The 18206-nt window shown below is 33.0% G+C and overlaps 1 protein-coding gene across 2 annotated transcripts in view; it reads right to left on the bottom strand.

Moving 5' to 3' along the window:
* Positions 1 to 18206, bottom strand: part of LOC145303800 (uncharacterized) — an 80543-nt gene that overhangs the window by 24671 nt on the left and 37666 nt on the right. For both annotated transcript variants that reach the window (XM_080145420.1, XM_080145419.1), the window contains exons 9-20: positions 8664 to 8726; positions 7418 to 7479; positions 5918 to 6012; positions 4485 to 4536; positions 4360 to 4404; positions 3481 to 3551; positions 3041 to 3106; positions 2566 to 2651; positions 1797 to 2389; positions 1354 to 1443; positions 590 to 606; positions 458 to 493 (exon numbers count right to left, since the gene is read on the bottom strand). In XM_080145420.1, the coding sequence (XP_080001546.1) occupies positions 458 to 493; positions 590 to 606; positions 1354 to 1443; positions 1797 to 2389; positions 2566 to 2651; positions 3041 to 3106; positions 3481 to 3551; positions 4360 to 4404; positions 4485 to 4536; positions 5918 to 6012; positions 7418 to 7479; positions 8664 to 8726 (1276 nt within the window). The remainder of the gene's footprint in view (positions 1 to 457; positions 494 to 589; positions 607 to 1353; positions 1444 to 1796; positions 2390 to 2565; positions 2652 to 3040; positions 3107 to 3480; positions 3552 to 4359; positions 4405 to 4484; positions 4537 to 5917; positions 6013 to 7417; positions 7480 to 8663; positions 8727 to 18206) is intronic.

Here is an 18206-nt window from a genome sequence, read left to right as displayed (position 1 = left end):
AGAATTTAGAATTAGCAAATTTAAATAGTCGCTTAATACAAATAATTCAGTATATAACAGGGTTAATCTGATATAAAAAATTTAAAAAAATGTGTTATGGACTGGCTATTTTACATATAAAAACTATCCCAATATAAAATTGAAACAATTTGGATAAAGATATATAAATTTAATTTCACAATTTTCTTTCTTTTAAAGAGAGAAAAACCTGACAAGAAGCCTGGTACATTTTTAAGTTGCATGAAAATATTAGAACACAATTTCTAAGTCTTTCATAATCCTAACATTGTTGTAATGACTTTAAAAGGAATATTTACTCAAAGAATTGATATTATTTACTGGAGCCAGAGATGGAATATATTGGATGTGCAACCAAATTTAAACCGCCATATATCACATTTTTGTAATTATCTATCAAAAATGCAAAACAATATCTAGTGAATAATAACTTCTATGCCTCTGTAATGTTATAACTATCTACTCCACTTTCAAACTAAAATAAAAAGTTTAACATCATTCAAATATAATAATATTAATATTAGTAAATTTTTATTCATTAAATCAAATTTAAAAATAAAACTTAACTCACCATGTCTTCTGCATTCTATTAAGTAATTATTGATTTATTAAAATGTTAGAAAATATATTCTTTTATTATTTTATCAACAATTAGCTCAAAACAAATCATTTTATTGGAAGACTAAAGAAGAAATCACTATTTTTGAACTTGAAATCAAAACAATGAAAGACCTGTATTCTAAAATCTGACCAATAATTTGGGTCTAAATAAACATAGTGTCGCTTAAGTTCTTTAAATGTTCAAACAAGGCACCTTAATTAATTTGTATCAAGCTGAATTGCAAATTTGAATATATTACATAAGTATATATCGTCCCACCCTGGAAAATTGATCTATGCAAAAAAATGACCCATGCAAAATATTTTTTCTGTAATGTATTAATTGCGACCACACAAGCACTGCAATCTGCACTCTACAAAAAGACCTGTGGCAATTAGTCTTCCAAAGTGGTGAAATCCCATTTTTGAAGAGTTTTTCTTACCTAACCGGCGTTATCCTCTCAGAAAATTTTTTTTTCAATTTTTTTCATTTTGAACTTTGCAGTGCCTATGTGGTTGAAATTTTGCATAACAGAAAAATATTTTGCATGGGTCATTTTTTTTGCATAAATCAACCAAATTTGGCTGGGGGCAAAAATTGTATATGATATTTCAGAATAAGAAAGGTTCCAAAATAAAAAATCTTGTGAATGAACACCAAAAATAAATTCTTGTTTCACTAATTTTATTTTCAAATGCCTTTTATTTATAATTTTAGAATAAATCAATTTCCCTGTGTCCATTCACTAACACAATCTGTTGTATCCACATTTCCAGTTTGGCCTGTTTCTGGATTACAGCACACTGTTGAAATGCCAGATGTTCCTGAACAAATCACAATTAAATTCAAAATTTTAATTTAATTAAATTTCATTTTATTCTCTACTTTCTATTAAGATAAATTTAATTTAAGGTCAATAATAGTTATTTCTTGCATCGTATTATAAACGGCTTTCCGCGGATATAGAATGTACAATTATGAGATTAAAACTAGTTTTTTTAGCCCTGAGGTGCAAAAAGCACCGGCTAAAAAAACTGGTTTTAATCTTATGATTGTATATCTTTATATTCGTAGAAAGCTGAATATGATACAATACTAGACATAGATTTTTCATATGGATGAGAACCGGTTCCTATCCACCGGATTCAATGAATACGAGAAAAAGATATAAATATACCTTCAGGACATGGCACTTGAATACAGTCTGTAAATGTTATAGTTGAGGTACCATTATAATAACTACAATATTTAATATTTTCAGTTGTAGATGTGGTGGCTGGTGTTGTAGTCATTAAAGGCCGTGGTTGAGGATGGAGTGTCACAGGTGATGGACGAGTAGTTTCAGAAGTAGTTGTAGCAGGTGGTGTCATAGTAGTTGTAGTTGATGTGGTAGTATTGGTTGTAGTAGTAGTAGTAGTAGTAGTTGGTGTAGTTGAAGAATATTCTGTTGGAGTATCTGTTGGAGGATCTGTTGAAGTATCTGTATCATATTCTGTTGTTGAAGGTTCAGTAGAAGTGGGTGATGAAATAGATGATGTAGTAGCAGCAGAACCAGTTGTTGTTGGTGAAACAGGTGATGTTGAACCAGGTGATGTAATAGGAGTAGATGATGGAGCAGATGTAGAAGATGAATCAGTTGGAGCTTCAGTTGGGGATTCAGTTGAGGCTTCAGTAATTGATGATGCAGTTGAGGAAACAGTTGGTTCAAAAGTTGTATCATCAACTTTTTTTAAAAAGGAGGTAGGAACTTTGACAACTCCATGTCTCACCCTAAATAATTAAATTGCAATTAAATTTTACAATTTAAAATGATATTGTTGTACAGTTAATTAAGACTAAGAAATATTTTACTTAGGTAAGTCGATGAAATTCACAATTTTAATTTCATCAATTAAATTCTGTTCTAATTTAGGTACCTAATTAACAATCACAGATAATTTACTTGCCTAGTTTTAGACATCTCCTTAATAGAAGTCCAAGTATTGGTGTTCAAATTGTACTGTATTACATAATCCACAGCTGTGCTAGATTCCTGGTATAAATTAACAAGGGTGACATCACCAATAGCAAAGCACATTAAGGTTGTAGATAAGGGAAAAGTGATTTAAAAAGCAGATATTAAATTAGAAATAGATTTGTTAGAAAAAAATCACAATTAAGTTTTTATTTGATTTAATATTTATATTTTCGACTGCAAGACCTATGGACTAAGTAAATCATGTATTGGATGCTCATTGGTATAGGGAGTCTTCTTAATAAATGGCTGCAAAGAAAATAACTTTTTCTCATAGTATTGTAGACTTTCAGACAGAAAAAAAGATGAAGTGAAATATAGAGTAGATTCATTATTAATGAAAGTTCTTTTTGAAATTCTATTAAGTTACAAAAAAAAATTCTTTATGGATTCAAACTGCTACTTACATTATGGACATAGCCCCCAAACATAGTGGGTTTGGAATCAAACTCAATTAACTCTCCCATTTTTATCTAAACAAACATGAATAATAAATAAAACTGAATGGAATTATATAAAACCATTCATAATAATAGGATCTGGTATACTAGAGTTTATGGTAAACTTTTGTTACAATCAATATTAAAAACAATTCTATTGCCTAGTATATAGACAACTAAACATACAAGACATGTGAGCCTATGGATTATGAGCAAAAAAACATATATTCCTTTTTTATAACTAGCAATATGCTGCCTATGCTTTAGTAAGTTTTTCTTATCCAACTTTTTTGTATGCCATCTTTTGTTTGTTAAAAGTATTTTAAGCTGTTTGGCTACTAAAAGTAATCAATTAAAAAAAAAACTGCTTTAGATCAGCATAACAATAATAAATTATAAAATCTTACAAATATTTTATCATTAGGTGTAAGCGCTTTCCTCTTCTGCCATGTACAAAGGTCAGGGTCTGACTCATCACCTGATATTCATATGTAAATTAAACTTGGTTAGTATGTGAACAATAACATATCCAAATTAAACAATAATATTTAGAATAAATAGATACAATGGTTGCTTGTTATTTTATCGTGAAGCTACTTTATAATTCACAATGTCCATCCGTCTGTTCGTCTGTCCGTAATTAATGAATTAGGGGAAACGTGATTTTCTCGGCTCCTATTCAAGATAGACAGCTGAAATTTTTATTGAAGATTCCCACTATACATGCCCATCTAATATATACATTGTTTTGTCCCTGTGTTTGTTATTTGGGGTGCTAGATCGATTCCTAGATTTTACATTTTCGTGATTTTCTCAACTCCTTTTCAAGATAAAGGGCTGAATTTTTCAGGGATTAATTTATTTTATATTCTATATATTTTCACCAAGTTTTATAAATATTTTTTTTTATTAATTGGGATGCTAGATCGATTCCTAGATTTTTTAGGTTTTCATGGTTTTCTCAATTCCTATTCAGGATTGACAGTTGAAATTATCAGGGATTGAGTATGCTCATGTTCTACATATTTCCATCAAGTTTCATTAAGATTTGTCTATTAATTGCGGTGCTAGATCGATTCCTAGATTTTAAAGTTTTCAATATTATAAGGTTGCGTGATTTTAAAGGTGTGATGATTTCCCTATTTTACCAATATTAATACTTATTATATGACACTGCTTTACAGTATTTTTTTCCTGATACACAATAAAAATTTTTGAGCTTTGCTACTTATGAATGTTGTCATCCTTGTTATTATATTTAGAAATTAAATATTTAAATTTCTTACCATTCCTAATATGACATTCATCAACTCTAAATATTTTGACTGCATCTGAAATAATTAGAAAACATTTCAAGAAATATTGAAAATAAAATTGTAAATGATTAATGATGTATTTGATTATATCATACCTATCAATGTTCCACTAGGTACTATTATAACAACTTGATAACCAGAATCATCCTAAAAAACATCATTCATTCATAATATCTAATAAAGGATAAGAAATAATAAACTGTGAACTAAAAAAAAGGCAAATATGAATTTTCAGAATAGCAGCTTTATTATTTATTAGGATGGTTTTACTGTAAATATGAAATGTAGATGCATCTTTTGGTTACAAGTTTCCACTGTTAATTTTTTAATAATCAGTACCTATGAAGCACAAGATCTCAAAAACAGCATTTGGGGGAAAAACTGGTGAACCAAAAAGATATGCAAATCCAAAACAAAGCAATGGAAATATTTTTTTTGCACCTTTCTCCTCTTTTAAAGATTGATTCTAAATAATTAACAATTTTTAAAGGAATTTATGCATTAATTATTATGAAATATAGTATAAGGTAGAAATTAATGATTTTTCTAAATAGGAAATATTAAAAAAAAGAAATTCGACCCCTATCACTTGATAGGATAGCTGCTGACCTCCAGTCTTATGGATGAAGCTACATACATGTTAAAAATAAAAATTACCCTCAAAAGTAAACAAAAATGTTTTTTGATGTGCTAAAAAATCCATTTTAAAATCTTGATTTTGATTATGGTGGCCTTTAAGATGCTCCTACTGGTGGTGATGGTGAGCCAAATGTTATTTAAGTGCATGCCCATGATGACAACCTATATATTAAACCATGATCCAATTTTTGTATTCATAGCAGCCTCCAGCCAAGCAGTATTAAAATAGAAAAAAATTCCTATGACTACAAAAAATGGTACATAGGTTAATAGACAAGTTGTTGTAGTGGGAGTGTACTTAGATAACATTTGGCTCACCAAAAAAGTGAAGAAAAGTGCAAAATAACTTTTCCCGTTTTATTTTCTTTTATATTTGCATATCTTTTTGGTTCACCCCCAAATGCTGTTTTTGAGATCTTGTGCTTCATTAGTGCTGATTAATAAAAATTAACAGTGGAAACTTGTAACCAAAATATGCATCTACATTTTATGTTTAAAGTAAAAACATACTAAATGAATAATAAAGCTACTATTCTGAAAATTCAGATTTGCCTATTTTTTTGGTTCGCAGTTTACATAATTAACTTTAATCTTGATATTAATTATTCCCTAACTTTATTCTTAATTCATTTTTCACTATATACTGTAATGCTAAAGGGAGTAGGTTACGCTAAAAAAGGGTGAGTTTTAAGTTAAAAACAGTAGCAAAATGATAAAGATATATAAAGTTAACTTTTAAAAAAATTGTCTATAGTTCTTTTCATTAAGAAATACACATATTTAGCGAATATTACCGCTCTGCTACTATTTTTAAGCCTTAAAACTCACACCTTTACGGATTTTTAGCGTAACCTACTCCTCCCTTTGTGATTAAAAAAACAATTCATACATGAAAAGTAGTGCAGGTGGCTGGTCCAATTCCTTGATCATACTCATATCCAACAGCAAGTTCCTTTTCAACTGTCCTTACTCTTTCATCTGAACCTAGTAATAGTTATTTCTCGCATCGTATTATACACAGCTTTTCACCGATATAAAATGTACAATTGTAAGATTAAAACCAGTTTTTTAGCCCCAAGATGCTGTATCAATTCTCCGCCATACTGAAAAATCATGTAACACATTGTATTACAGACAATTTTCCATGAATATGAAAGTAAAAATCATAAAATTCTAATCAGTTTGGTTAGCAAAAGCTTTTGGCCCCTTTAGGACTAACAAAACTGGTTTTAATCTTATAACTGCACAAGGTTGATGATCATGTTATAGTACAGGGTGCGCCACATAAAACCGGACTTTTTCTAATTTGTGAACAAATGAACATAAAATCGTCAATTTTAAATATTTTATTAAATTTTAAAAACTGGGAAGCTAACTAGGTATATGACTATTAGATCATTTAATAAAATCGCCGCCAGAATCAATCACCGCCTCCACCAGCCTCCTCAACCGCCGGCAGGCCTAGGTCAAAATGTACCTGTCCAAGCTGGCGAAGTTCTCCTTGATAGTGGCAATAAGGGAGGTCTTTGTGGTATGGGCACGTCTATTGGTGCATGCTTCAAAGTAGCTCTAGGCCCAAAAGTCCATTGAGTTAAGATCAGGCTGCTGGGAGGCCCCATTTCCTTAGAAAAGTGAGTAACCGCAGGATCCAAATTCACCCAACTTTCAAGCTGCCCTTCAACACGGCGGCTCTCATTTGGGCCACCGTTGAGCTAGAACGACGTTCTACACCTTTTTGGAAATGGCATGAAGATTCAGCTAGGGTTGTCAGCGCAATCCAAAGTCTAAAATATGGGTCTCTAACGTCGAGAATCGAGAAATTTTCACGATTTTACACGATTTTTGACGTTTTTGACATCTCTAAATTTGCCACGTTTCACTTTGCCGGAGTACTACAGCCAAGCCATTTTAGATAGAGAGCTCTAGTCTTTTCTAGTGTCTTACTTATATATCTGACAGTATCCCCAGCAAGTTGCATAACTCTACATCATCTACAAATGGGCTGAGGTCCGATTTAGTGGGCCCTAGTCGAGAATCAATATTATACCACCAGCGCATTTCAAATCTGCCTTGCTGAACATAAGCGCGGCCAGCTTGGAGTACGAGCCCATCTTCGCCCAAAGATTTTTTTGTGCTAAAAGGTCATTACCTAAGCTTTTTATAGTGGGGTCAAACATCCTGATTGGTCCAGTAGTTTTGACGCTATGGCCGTTTAAAAAAAGTCCGGTTTTATGTGGCGCACCCTGTATTTTTTCATAGCTTTAGTTTTCTTCCTTTTTTTTTTACAAATGTTTTATAGGTATGTATTAAAAGAGTTATATATATGTAGATGAAAACTTTTTTTTCTATCCAGTAAGTTTATAATTAAAGTTTTTGCTAAAATTAATACCATTACACCAAGGATGAAGAACTGCTGAGTTAGGACACACTACTACAGGGTACTTTTGAGGTCTGAAAAATAATATTTTATTATATATTTTGAAATTAAAAATAACTATCAATTTTATTCTTTGTTAATTTCCTTTGCAGTTAACCTTATTATGCAACTTGTGAGCATGGAATTGTAATAGTTAACCCTTTACAGTCGGGCCCCTTGCCGCACCTTAATCGATCGGGGGGGGGGGGGGGGGGTGTTCAACGCCCCCCCCCTATTATCTCAGTTCCTATTAAATCTAGAGGGCTCAATTTTTTTTGTGAAAGTCCCCTGTTTGATAATGAATTTCCGACCTTTTATAAGTCTAAGTCATTTTTCGCTTCCTTCACCCTTTTTTTAATTAACAATCTTTGTTTTTAAGTCTGTTTTTACTTAAAAATTTCAAACGGCTGTAATTTTCTTATTTTTAAAGCTAAAAGAACAATTTTTTTCAGAAAATGTTTGTTTTTATGTAAATTTTACAAATATCAAAATATAGATTTCAGCGACCGCAGCTGTACTTGGCGGGTCGGCGGGAAAACGGCGGCGAATCTTTATGAAACTTTAATACGTTATGTAGACATGTAAGAAAAGCTTAAGTATAAAATTTGACGTCTCTAAGTCAAAAATTGCGGCCACAGGAGCCTTTTAAAGATTTCTGGAGACCTGGAGGATCAGGACCTGCAGGATCATACCTGGAACCTGAAAGTGACTTGAACACCTGTATTTCATATAAGGATGTACTACTAGAGGATAATTTAGTATTTTGGAATGATAAAATGCTTTGTTTAAGTCGTTGTTGTGTGCGCGCCAGGATGGAGATATTCTAAAAACTCTCAGTTATGTGTCATACCCAATACCCATACTTAAAAAGTCACGCAGTTTGGGCTCTTTATCTTTCACACACAGAAAATGAGGTAGAAAAACCGAAGGGGGGGGGGGCGTTCAACGCCCCCCCCCTCCGTCACCCCCGACCGTTAAGGGTTAATGCAATTGTTATAGGAAAGGCATTAATTATAGATAAGGTTTGATTAGTTGGTAGTGTAGGTAATCTCTACCTGATACTGCTACTGAAAAGTTTACACTTTAGGGGAAAGAGACTGGAGTGACCTTAGCTTCGTGTATTTTAATTTCCATCAATTTATATTACAAGATGGAGAATTTAGATTTGATTTGTTACAAAGGTATAATTAATTTTTTTTTGTAAAATACATATACTTACTTTGCTTCAAACGCATTTGGATAGTATTCACCTCCAAGATGCAAAATGACAGGTTCTTCTGTTCTAAATATGTATTATTTGTTAGAATGTTTATTTATCGCATCATATCATAGACAGCTTTCTGCAGATATGAAAATATAAAATTATAAGATTAAAACCAGTTTTGTTAGACAAATTGGGCCGAATTTCCGGACAAAAGAAACTGGTATCATTCTTATAGTTTTATCTTAATATTTGTGGAAAATTGTCTGTAATATGATGCTATACATGGTTTATGGCTGAGTACCGGTTCTAATCCGTTGGATTTTCATTCGGTTTCGAAGATATACTGGAAAAGTTAATTATTAATCCCTGATTGTCAACCCACCAGGTAAACATTGTTTTTTTTTTCACTTCCAGAGGGTGTTTCATTCTCATTCTATAAAGATGTTCCAAAGCTAGTTGAGTGGTTAGCTCGTCCTGCTGTTGTAGGTCAAGTCCGTCTTATAGAATTTGCACTTGGTGGACAAAATTTTATCAAATTTTCTTCTGTGAGAAATCGGTATGAAGGTAGAATCATAAGAAAAAATAATACTAGTTTTATTAGCCTGGACATTTGGTTTCTTGGGGCTAACAAAGCTGGTTTTGATCTTACTATTTTTCATTTTATATCTGTAAGAAGCTGTATCTGTAATACAAAGTAGAACGATGTCTGTATGTCTGTTTGTTTGTTTGTAGGATCTCGCTAACCGCTGAACCGACCGGGTTTTCCTTTTCAGGGTAGCTTCTAATAGGTCCCGGGAAGGTTTATATTAATTTTGGGGGATGGTACCACCACCGTCCCAAGAGAACTCGCCCCTAGAAAAAAATCTCCCCCCCCCCCAAATGCTTTTTTTCATTTTAAAAAAATAGAACCTTTTTTTTAAATCAAAACTTTAAGAAATGGGTTTTGAGATTCGACTCCCCCCTCAAGTGCCATGCTTCACTACCCGGTTCCCGGAACAGTCGCGTCCTTCAGTCACACTACTATGGCCAAGGCGCAGCGCTCTCACTTCCTCTCCCGGTCCAAGCTCGATTCAGTGAAACACTAATATCTTTCTGATTAGAAATACCATCCAATGAAATGACTATTTATACTTAAAAACCAAATCACTAGATAATAGATTACTAAGCAGTAGATATATAATTTGCCTAAAAACCCTATTCCGAAAATAGCGTGTTATTGACGGTTTCAGGAATGTATATCAACGATCATACGTCTATTGGAAATCAAACTTTTAAGTTATTGATGCCCTATATAAAATTTTGGATCTACTGCAGTTCACGGTAAAATATTGCTGGTAACGAATATTGCTAAAAATTTATGAATTTTAAAGGCTGCTAGCTGCCAAACGGCTGAACGTATAGATAATACCTGCACACCATTTTAAGCGGCATAAAAAGGCCTACCAATAATCTGGAATAGCCAAGATCCAATGATGCACAGGGAAAGCTTCACTGAAGAAAAACCGCGTAAAATAGGTCTTTTTCGCGCATTTCTCTGGACTGCGAGATAATTAGGCATTATTGATTTATTGCTATTCCAGATTATTTGTAGTCCTTCTTATACCGCTTAAAACAGTGTGCAAGATTGATCTGTACGTTCAGCCGTTTGGCAGCTAGCAGCCTTTAAAATTCATAAATTTTTAGCAATATTCGTTACCAGCAATATTTTACCGTGAACTGCAGTAGATCCAAAATTTTAATTAAATATTTTAGGCCAAGATCTATAGATTAAGATCTCACCGACTTACACGATATTGTGGCGGATTCACTAACCAACCTGCGACCACGATTAGGTAGCCGGCTTATGGTGTTATCTTAAAGTCTTGGCGTCAAATATACAAAGTTCCCTAATATTTTATACTAAGGTTCGTCGAATAAGCCAGATCTGAGCGAACAGACCGGCTAACCAACCGTGAGATAACGTTAGGTCGTCTCTGGTGTTATGTCAGAAACTTAGTACAAAATTATTGAGAAATAAAATTCCGTCCAACCTCAGAGTAAGATCCCCGCGTAGGTTCACTAACCAGCCTTTAGACAACTCTATGTCAGTCTTTGGTGTTATCTTATGGTATAGGAATTATACTGCTAAAGAAATAAGACCTGTCAGAGCCTCAGATCCATCAGGCGATTCCGGAATATGGAATCTATTGTGATATCTTAAGGTCCGAACAAATATTATTCTTTGTACTTAATCTTAATAGCTACCTATTTATGTTAGCCCATAGGGGCTTAAACCCTATTATTTCCCCCCTATACCTAAAATATAAACAAAGTTTTTTAATATCTCAGATCTTTATTTTTAAGGAAATTGAATAATTTTATCTAACAAAATCTATTTTATTTTAGGTATGTTATGGCCAAAAATCTCAGAGAGAAGTTTTACTCAAGCTAAGTTCTAGTCAAAGATTTAACCCGACTTATCCCTTAAGAAATTCGACTGGTGATTTGTCTTGCTATATCACAACTGACTGTATAGCCCGAATGGGCCACATTTTATAGGCCTGACTTCCCAGCTAACTGGGCAGAGCCTACTATCCAAACAGAGTATCACCAAATGCTTCTCTTTTAACTTCTCTTTGAGACATTTGAAAAATCATTGAGTGTTTATACAAAGTGATAAGATAACAAATTAAAAATTGTAAAGTGATCACATTGTATTTTTGCACATGTTAAACATGAAGATATGGAATCAGTGATTTCAACGAGTCCTATGCTTGAGAGATTTAAGCCAATAACTGTTCTCGTGGTCTTAAGGAACTATAAAATCACAAGCAGAAACTCTCTGAAACCAGAAAATCCACACCATTGTTATTGTTATACTAGAAAATATTTGACTATTGATTTAACTATTTTCGTGGTTTTGTATGAATTACCATAAAAAGGATTAAGTTTTGATTCAACGACTAAATGCATAAAGGAGAGATCTTTAAAGGGAAGTATTAGTTTGCACATATGTGGGTAAAATTATGACATGGGGGAAGGCTTATTTTTTTTATGTGTTAACTCGTGGAAAACTCTTATGGTGCCTTTCAGCTTATTGAATTCGTACTTAACCAGATGTTTTTATAAATCTTTATTTTTGAAAGAATTATTTTTTGTTCTAAATATAATTTCATCATAAATAAGGAGGCAAATTAATAAGCATATTCTATTGGTGGAAAAGTTATAGGCACATAATTATTAATCATTTTAAACATAACTAGATTTATCTGGATTATCTATTTATTTGATGTTTCTTTGAAAAATAATATAGAAGTTAAATTAGGATCTACTTTTCTCCCTTGCAAGGCTACTCTACAATTTTCTGTATGTTGTAAAATGACTAAGAGGGTGAAATGTTGATCCATGCTCCCCCCCCAAAAAGAGAAGTCCTGCTTTGCCATTTTCATGAGGTTAAGATGAAAGATGGTCGCATTTGACTTAATTTTTTGAGGGTATATAAATTTGAGATATTTTTTATATATGATTTTTAAAATTTTTTTGTTATTTTTTCACAGACGAACGTAATATTCTTTTACGATAAATATATATATTGGTTTTTCTTATAGTTTACTTTTGTTTTCTTATAGAATACATTATTTTAACGAGGGCCTATAGAACTTATACCAAAAATACGTAAAGTCGTATTTGTAAGAGAAAGCGACGAATGCCGCGTTACAATTTTGACTACGCCATTTTTGGTGATTTTATATTTTAGTCTTAATATGGTGGCTACAAGCTGAAAATTTTGTAATTTTTAAATTTGGAGAAATAGTGCTAAATAATGCTTTTAGAGCTTAAAAATTAGTGATAAATGAAAGAAAAAATATCTTTGTATGTAGGCTTTTAATTCTTGAGTGAAAAAATTCAATTTCTCCTTAAAGTTTTAGTTATTTAAGTTCTATTTTAGCCTTCGTGAAAAATATTATCACATATTTAAGTTACCTTACTTTATTTTTAGATTTATTATTGTTTTTTACTGTCCGACCTGATGTTAAACGAAGCTGCTATGGCGAGGGTGTACGAGGTTTTGGCCGAGTACAACCTCACATTGCAGCAGTTTAACGCACTGAACATATACGCCAGCGGTAAGCTGGTGGATATGTTGAGTGCAGGGTCGATGTCCAAGGAGGAGACGATAGCACAGTTAAAGGTAATTCATTTTATCATAATTAATTTGTCATACATTATTACATTATATTACATTATTGATATCTTTTTATTTTTCAAAACTAAAATTGGCTGAATTTTGTGAGACCGTTTGCCTAGTTTTGCAAAATAAAATGATAGTTAAATTACAAATATTTACATATTATTCGGTCATTTGGTCACTGTTTAAAAAGTTCATTTTCTTTGGGTTTTTAATCCTATGTAACGCATTTTGGGTATATAATATTTAGTCTTCCTTTCAATTGTCACTGAATAAATGTTTTATTGACTAAATTTTATACGTATTCTTAAAAGTTATCTATTATTTTTCCATATAATTGCAATCATTCCTGAGTTATATCCTGAAATATAATTATTTCTTCTATGATTGAATTTATGGCTAGTCAAATAATTTTAGTTTTTAACTTTTATGATTAAGACTTTAAGAAAATATGACTTTATTTTATTTTTCAGCTGTTGCTTCACCAGCTGGCCCAGTCGGGTGTCAGCTGGGTCAGCTCGGGTGACCCTGACCGCGGTCCAGTTATAGCAGCCATTTTGGGCCTCTGCAGTGTATTACTGTCAGCATTCTTATTTAAATGTGGTGAGTATCAATTATTTTTAATAACTCGTTACAATAATCTTTTCATATTATTATTTTATCAATATGTTATAAATAATAACCAATTGAGAAAGTGCATTAATATTTTAACCTCTTTTTTATTTATGCATTTTTTCCGCTGGTTTTACAGTATTTTAAGAGGTTACATAGCCAATAACACTTTTATCACCAACCTTTCTTTGATAAGAGCAGCTATTCATTAGATTTTTGATATAACGTTATGGGCTAGGCAACCTTTTTTAATTATATTATACTTGATTAAAAACCTTAAATCTAAGTTATAGAGTAGTTTTGGTCTTCTAATTTTTAATATTTTACAACATAGCATTAGCGTGGCTTATTCTACAATTTTTGTTTTTAAATTTTCTGTGGACTTTTTACTTTACACAAGATTTTTATGCTAGGACGTGTTTTATTTATCATATTATAAAGAGTTTTTTAATTCTACTCGTGCTAAATCTGAATTAAAATAGTAAAAATTTCATTAATTTTACTCGTGACATAAATTAGTTAGTATAAATAAGTGTTTAAGGACATAAAGTATATTATTTTACGATAGTCTAAGTTTTTTAGTATAGTTTTTATATTTCCTGAGGTGTTGTCTTCTTAATTGTCCAATGTCTGGTAGTCCATAGGGTAGGATAGTTGATTATTTGTTGAGGTCAGATACTTGGAATTTATTTTTCTTCTTGGATGGCTTTTTCCGCTTGTTTTTGAATTTGTTTTCAGTATATGGTGGTCGGTTTAGATGGGTTATATTTCCTAGCTTCATAAGTCTTCTTAGCCTTTGGCTGTTTCCTCTGGATCCAGGTAAGAAACTAAGCGGTGTTATTGTGTCACTTATTTTTGAGACCCATTCAATTAAGAACCGGTCATCTTTTTTAACTTCTTCTGCCAAGTATTTCCATATTTCAGTTACATTCTTCTTTGTCTTTTTTCGCAGAACATGAAGTACTTCACTCATCTTTCTGCAATCTTTATAATTTCCTGTGAAGTTCTGTGTGACGAGCTTTCCTTTGCTGTTATAATCCAGGTAAGGTAGGTCGGTCATGCTTAGATGTTCAAGTAGTTCTTCATATCTTTTCTTGAACAATCTTTCCGCAGTACTGCAATTTCTGTTCTCTATTTGTTGATGGGGTGGTAAGTTGTTTACTGGTGTAGTATTATCTGCTTGATTGTTTGATTGTTTGTCATAGGATTCTTTAAGTAGCTGTGGTTGTAGTAACAGTAATTTTGCAGTGTCACGTCCAAGTAGTTTGTCTGCTATGATTCTTCGAAAAAATCCCAAGTCTTGTAGATTGAAATCCAGAGGATAATTTCTTAGTACTGCCACTGCCGTGCGGCACACAAACAGTCCACAGTCTGTTAAGTTGGGTTGTTGTGGGGTATCTGTCACTATTTTAGTGGTGACAGGGCTTGTTAAGATTTTTTCGAAGATCAGAAAATCATGTAGTTTTCTGAGAAGGTTAGTTATGTAGACTCGGTGTTCTGTTATATCCCATTGTAGTAGAGAATCATAATACTCAATCATGTCACATGACTTGTGAACAATTACAAAAGCCCAGTGGTTTCCTCTTATGTGTAGGGGTATAATAAAAACTTCTTTACTCAGTAAATATCTGGCTTTATCTTGGAGCATCTGGGTTAGTACTTCTTTTTCGTATTTATGTAACATATCCCCAAAATAGGTATCAAAAATTGATAGCCCTTCTATGTATCCTAGCTCCTCCATTAAGTATGCAAATATAATTTCTCCTGAAATCCATTTGTTGGGATACAGGGTGATCATATCTGAAGGTGTAAGCGGAAGTTCATGTCTAGGTGTAAATATAGTTTGGTTTTTGTCGATTAAGTCTCTCCACTCTGGTGGTGTAAAATCAGTGTTATTTGGCATTAGGACTAGGTTATTCAGTGCATCCGCTAAGACATTTTGGTATCTTCCAATGTTAAAAGGACCGTCCGCTACTATTAGTTGGTTTGTTAAAACATCTAGTGATGACAAGTCTGACATGGTGATGGTTTCAGCTGTTTATTCCAACCCACTTATACGCTCACAAAAATGGGCGGGGCAGGCAGCGCTCTCGGCCAACGAGTAGCTAAGCACAAGAGTGACAGGTATGGCTCGAGAGTCTTCTTTTTCAAGAAGAAAGAGAGTTTACTTACTGGTCTTATACGAGCAATAGAACCCAAGAGGGGCAGGTATAAGTAGTTTTAACTCTGTAGCTGGCAGCTGTCCTAAGGTGTCAGTCTATCTAGACTAGTTTACACACTAGTTCTGCTGGTTCTTGATCTAAAAATTGGTTCATATTATTATTGGTGTAAAAAGTGGATATAGTTTGATTTCTATTTTGATGTCCTCAAAAGTCAAAGAAAAATACTTTAAATGTCGTCTTGGATTGTCACTGCTGAGAGTTAGTTATTAATAAAAATTATTACATTGCTTTTCAATGTTTGGTAGTAGAGTCTTTGTCAACAAATGGTCTTTTTGTCCAATAAGGTGGTAGAAGAATGAATTCCGTATTTTTTGGTTAAAGGATAGGATATTTTATTGATTTTTATTGCCTAAATGAATTAATTTCCAGATATTCCTTGACAAGCCAGTTTTCTTTTCTTAAAAATCTTTTTAGGATCCTAGGTCATTTTCACCGTTCCCAAGTCACTAGACTCAGCAAAGCAATATGATGTCTATTTGTTCGTTTGTCATTTGTAGTTCTGAGGATCAGGGTATTATGGTCTATCATTCTAGGAAGTTTGGTCTGTTGGTCTTTGTATGGGGACCAGTTCGTATTCTGAGCTTCTGATATCCTGAGGTTTACAACAACAGCATTTTGCCAGATTTTTCATATCCGTTTTATTGCATGGAACCCATCTAAATTCTCCTTGGTTGCTGATGAAATAGTTGCTGAAACAGGTCAGGATAACAATTAGGACGTTGAAGCCCCCGAAGCTGAGCCATACAAAAATTGACCACCAATGGTGCATTAGGAAATCATACATAACCCCCAGGATATCGTTTGCGGATCCAGTTTTTCCGAAATATTTCGCCACAATATCTGGAGTCATGATGAACTCTGCGATAGGTGTTCCTTTGTGTAGGTAAATTTCACAGCTGGCGCTACAGGCATAAACCAGGTCTTCTATTAAGTCCATGTGAGGGTCAGCTGAGAATGAATAGGTATAATTACAGGCCTTTTCCACATCTTTAATGCAGCTGTAGTCTGATGCTCTAGTATGTTGACTTAGGCAGTAAACAGAGTTATGATGGACGAGGGTTTTGTCACAGAGGAGTTCTGGGGGAAAGGTAGACGAGTAAATCGTCCTTTCCCTCAGGCTCCACTGTGGCACTCCCCCGAACCACATAGCTTTGTATTTGTATCCATAATGTTTATCCGTATTAAAGGCCCAAAGATAATCATTATGGTACAACATGCTAGCTATTGGTTTTTCTGTTGCCACTAGGTCTACACATTCCCTCAATAAGGAGGGATCGATTACCATAGTTCCATCCCCAAGTGGTATGATATTGATAAGGTAGTTAGATAGTAGGTCTAGTTCAGCCATTATTCTTTCGTAAATTCTTTTCTGCAGTACTGATTTTGAACCTCTTAGGACGTCATAAATATCTTGCATTTTGTCTTTTAGTTCGAATGGTTGGAGTTTTAGTGTGTGTCTAAAATTTATCTTTGAAAAGAGAGGTGTAAATCCACTGTTTGGCAGTGAATCTATTATATCATGTGTTTTTTCATTATCAGTTGTTATTTTATTTAAAAGTTCCTCAAGTATATTGTTTTTATGTTCTAGTCTTATTAGTCTATCTTTTGTCTCAGTATCTTGTGTAACTAGATTTTTTAATGTTTTTATCTCGTCTAGATTTGTTGCTATTTGTCCTGATATTGCTTCGTATGTTCTCAATCCCGAAAAATCAAGCTCATCTTGATTATCTTCATCTTTTGATGAATCGCTGCTGTCTTCCTCTTGTTCTTCATTAGGATTTTCAGTTGAGGATTTCGGCGGATTATTGTCTCCAGTGGGAGGATTGGGTGTACCTGGAGGTTTAGATGAGTCTGATGGTACTGCCACTGATCCTGCTGGATCACTTTTAGGTAGAGCTGGTGTTTCTGGAGTACCGGAGTTTTGTTCTGGGGCATCGTCTTCTGTTTTTGGTGTATTGTCAGATCGAAGCGGAAGATTGCTGTTGTCTAGTACTTGTCTCTTTTTTAATATCCTATTTTCTTTCATTAGTTTTATGTTATGTCTATTGGTTTTTGTATATAGAGTTCTTAAAAATCGATTTTTTAATAATTTTGATGCTAGTGTCTTGTTAAGTGTTTTTATGTTAGATTCTAACTCTATTTTTTGAGCAATTAACGTTAATTCCCTATTTTCTGCTTTAGCCTTTTCATTTTCCAAGTTTTGAACAGTTTCTATCCCTTTATTTATGTTTAAAGTCGCAGATTGAAGCTGGTTCTGTAACTTGAAAATTTTATTTTCTAATTCTTTTTTCATTGTTCTTATATTACTGCCATATTGTTTTTGTGCATTATCCTGTTCTAATTCTAGATCCCTTTTTGCTTTATTACATTCTGCTAATTTTCCCTCTAAAAGTGCCCTTTTTAATTCTATTTCTCTTATTTCCTTATTTAGCCATTCCACTTTATCATCTTTAAATCTATCTTTGGTGTGGATGGCGGCATCCAACTGGTTTTGTAGAGAGGATTTTTCGTTTATGGCTTTTTCTTTAGCTAATTCCAGTTTATTAATCATCTTTT

The sequence above is a fragment of the Acartia tonsa genome, chromosome 13, assembly GCF_053477335.1.
Source record: "Acartia tonsa isolate MP-2025a chromosome 13, ASM5347733v1, whole genome shotgun sequence".
Classification (NCBI taxonomy): Eukaryota; Metazoa; Arthropoda; class Copepoda; order Calanoida; family Acartiidae; genus Acartia; species Acartia tonsa.
The sequence above is the reverse complement of the archived record's forward strand: the minus strand, read 5'-3'. Positions and strand labels throughout refer to the sequence as shown.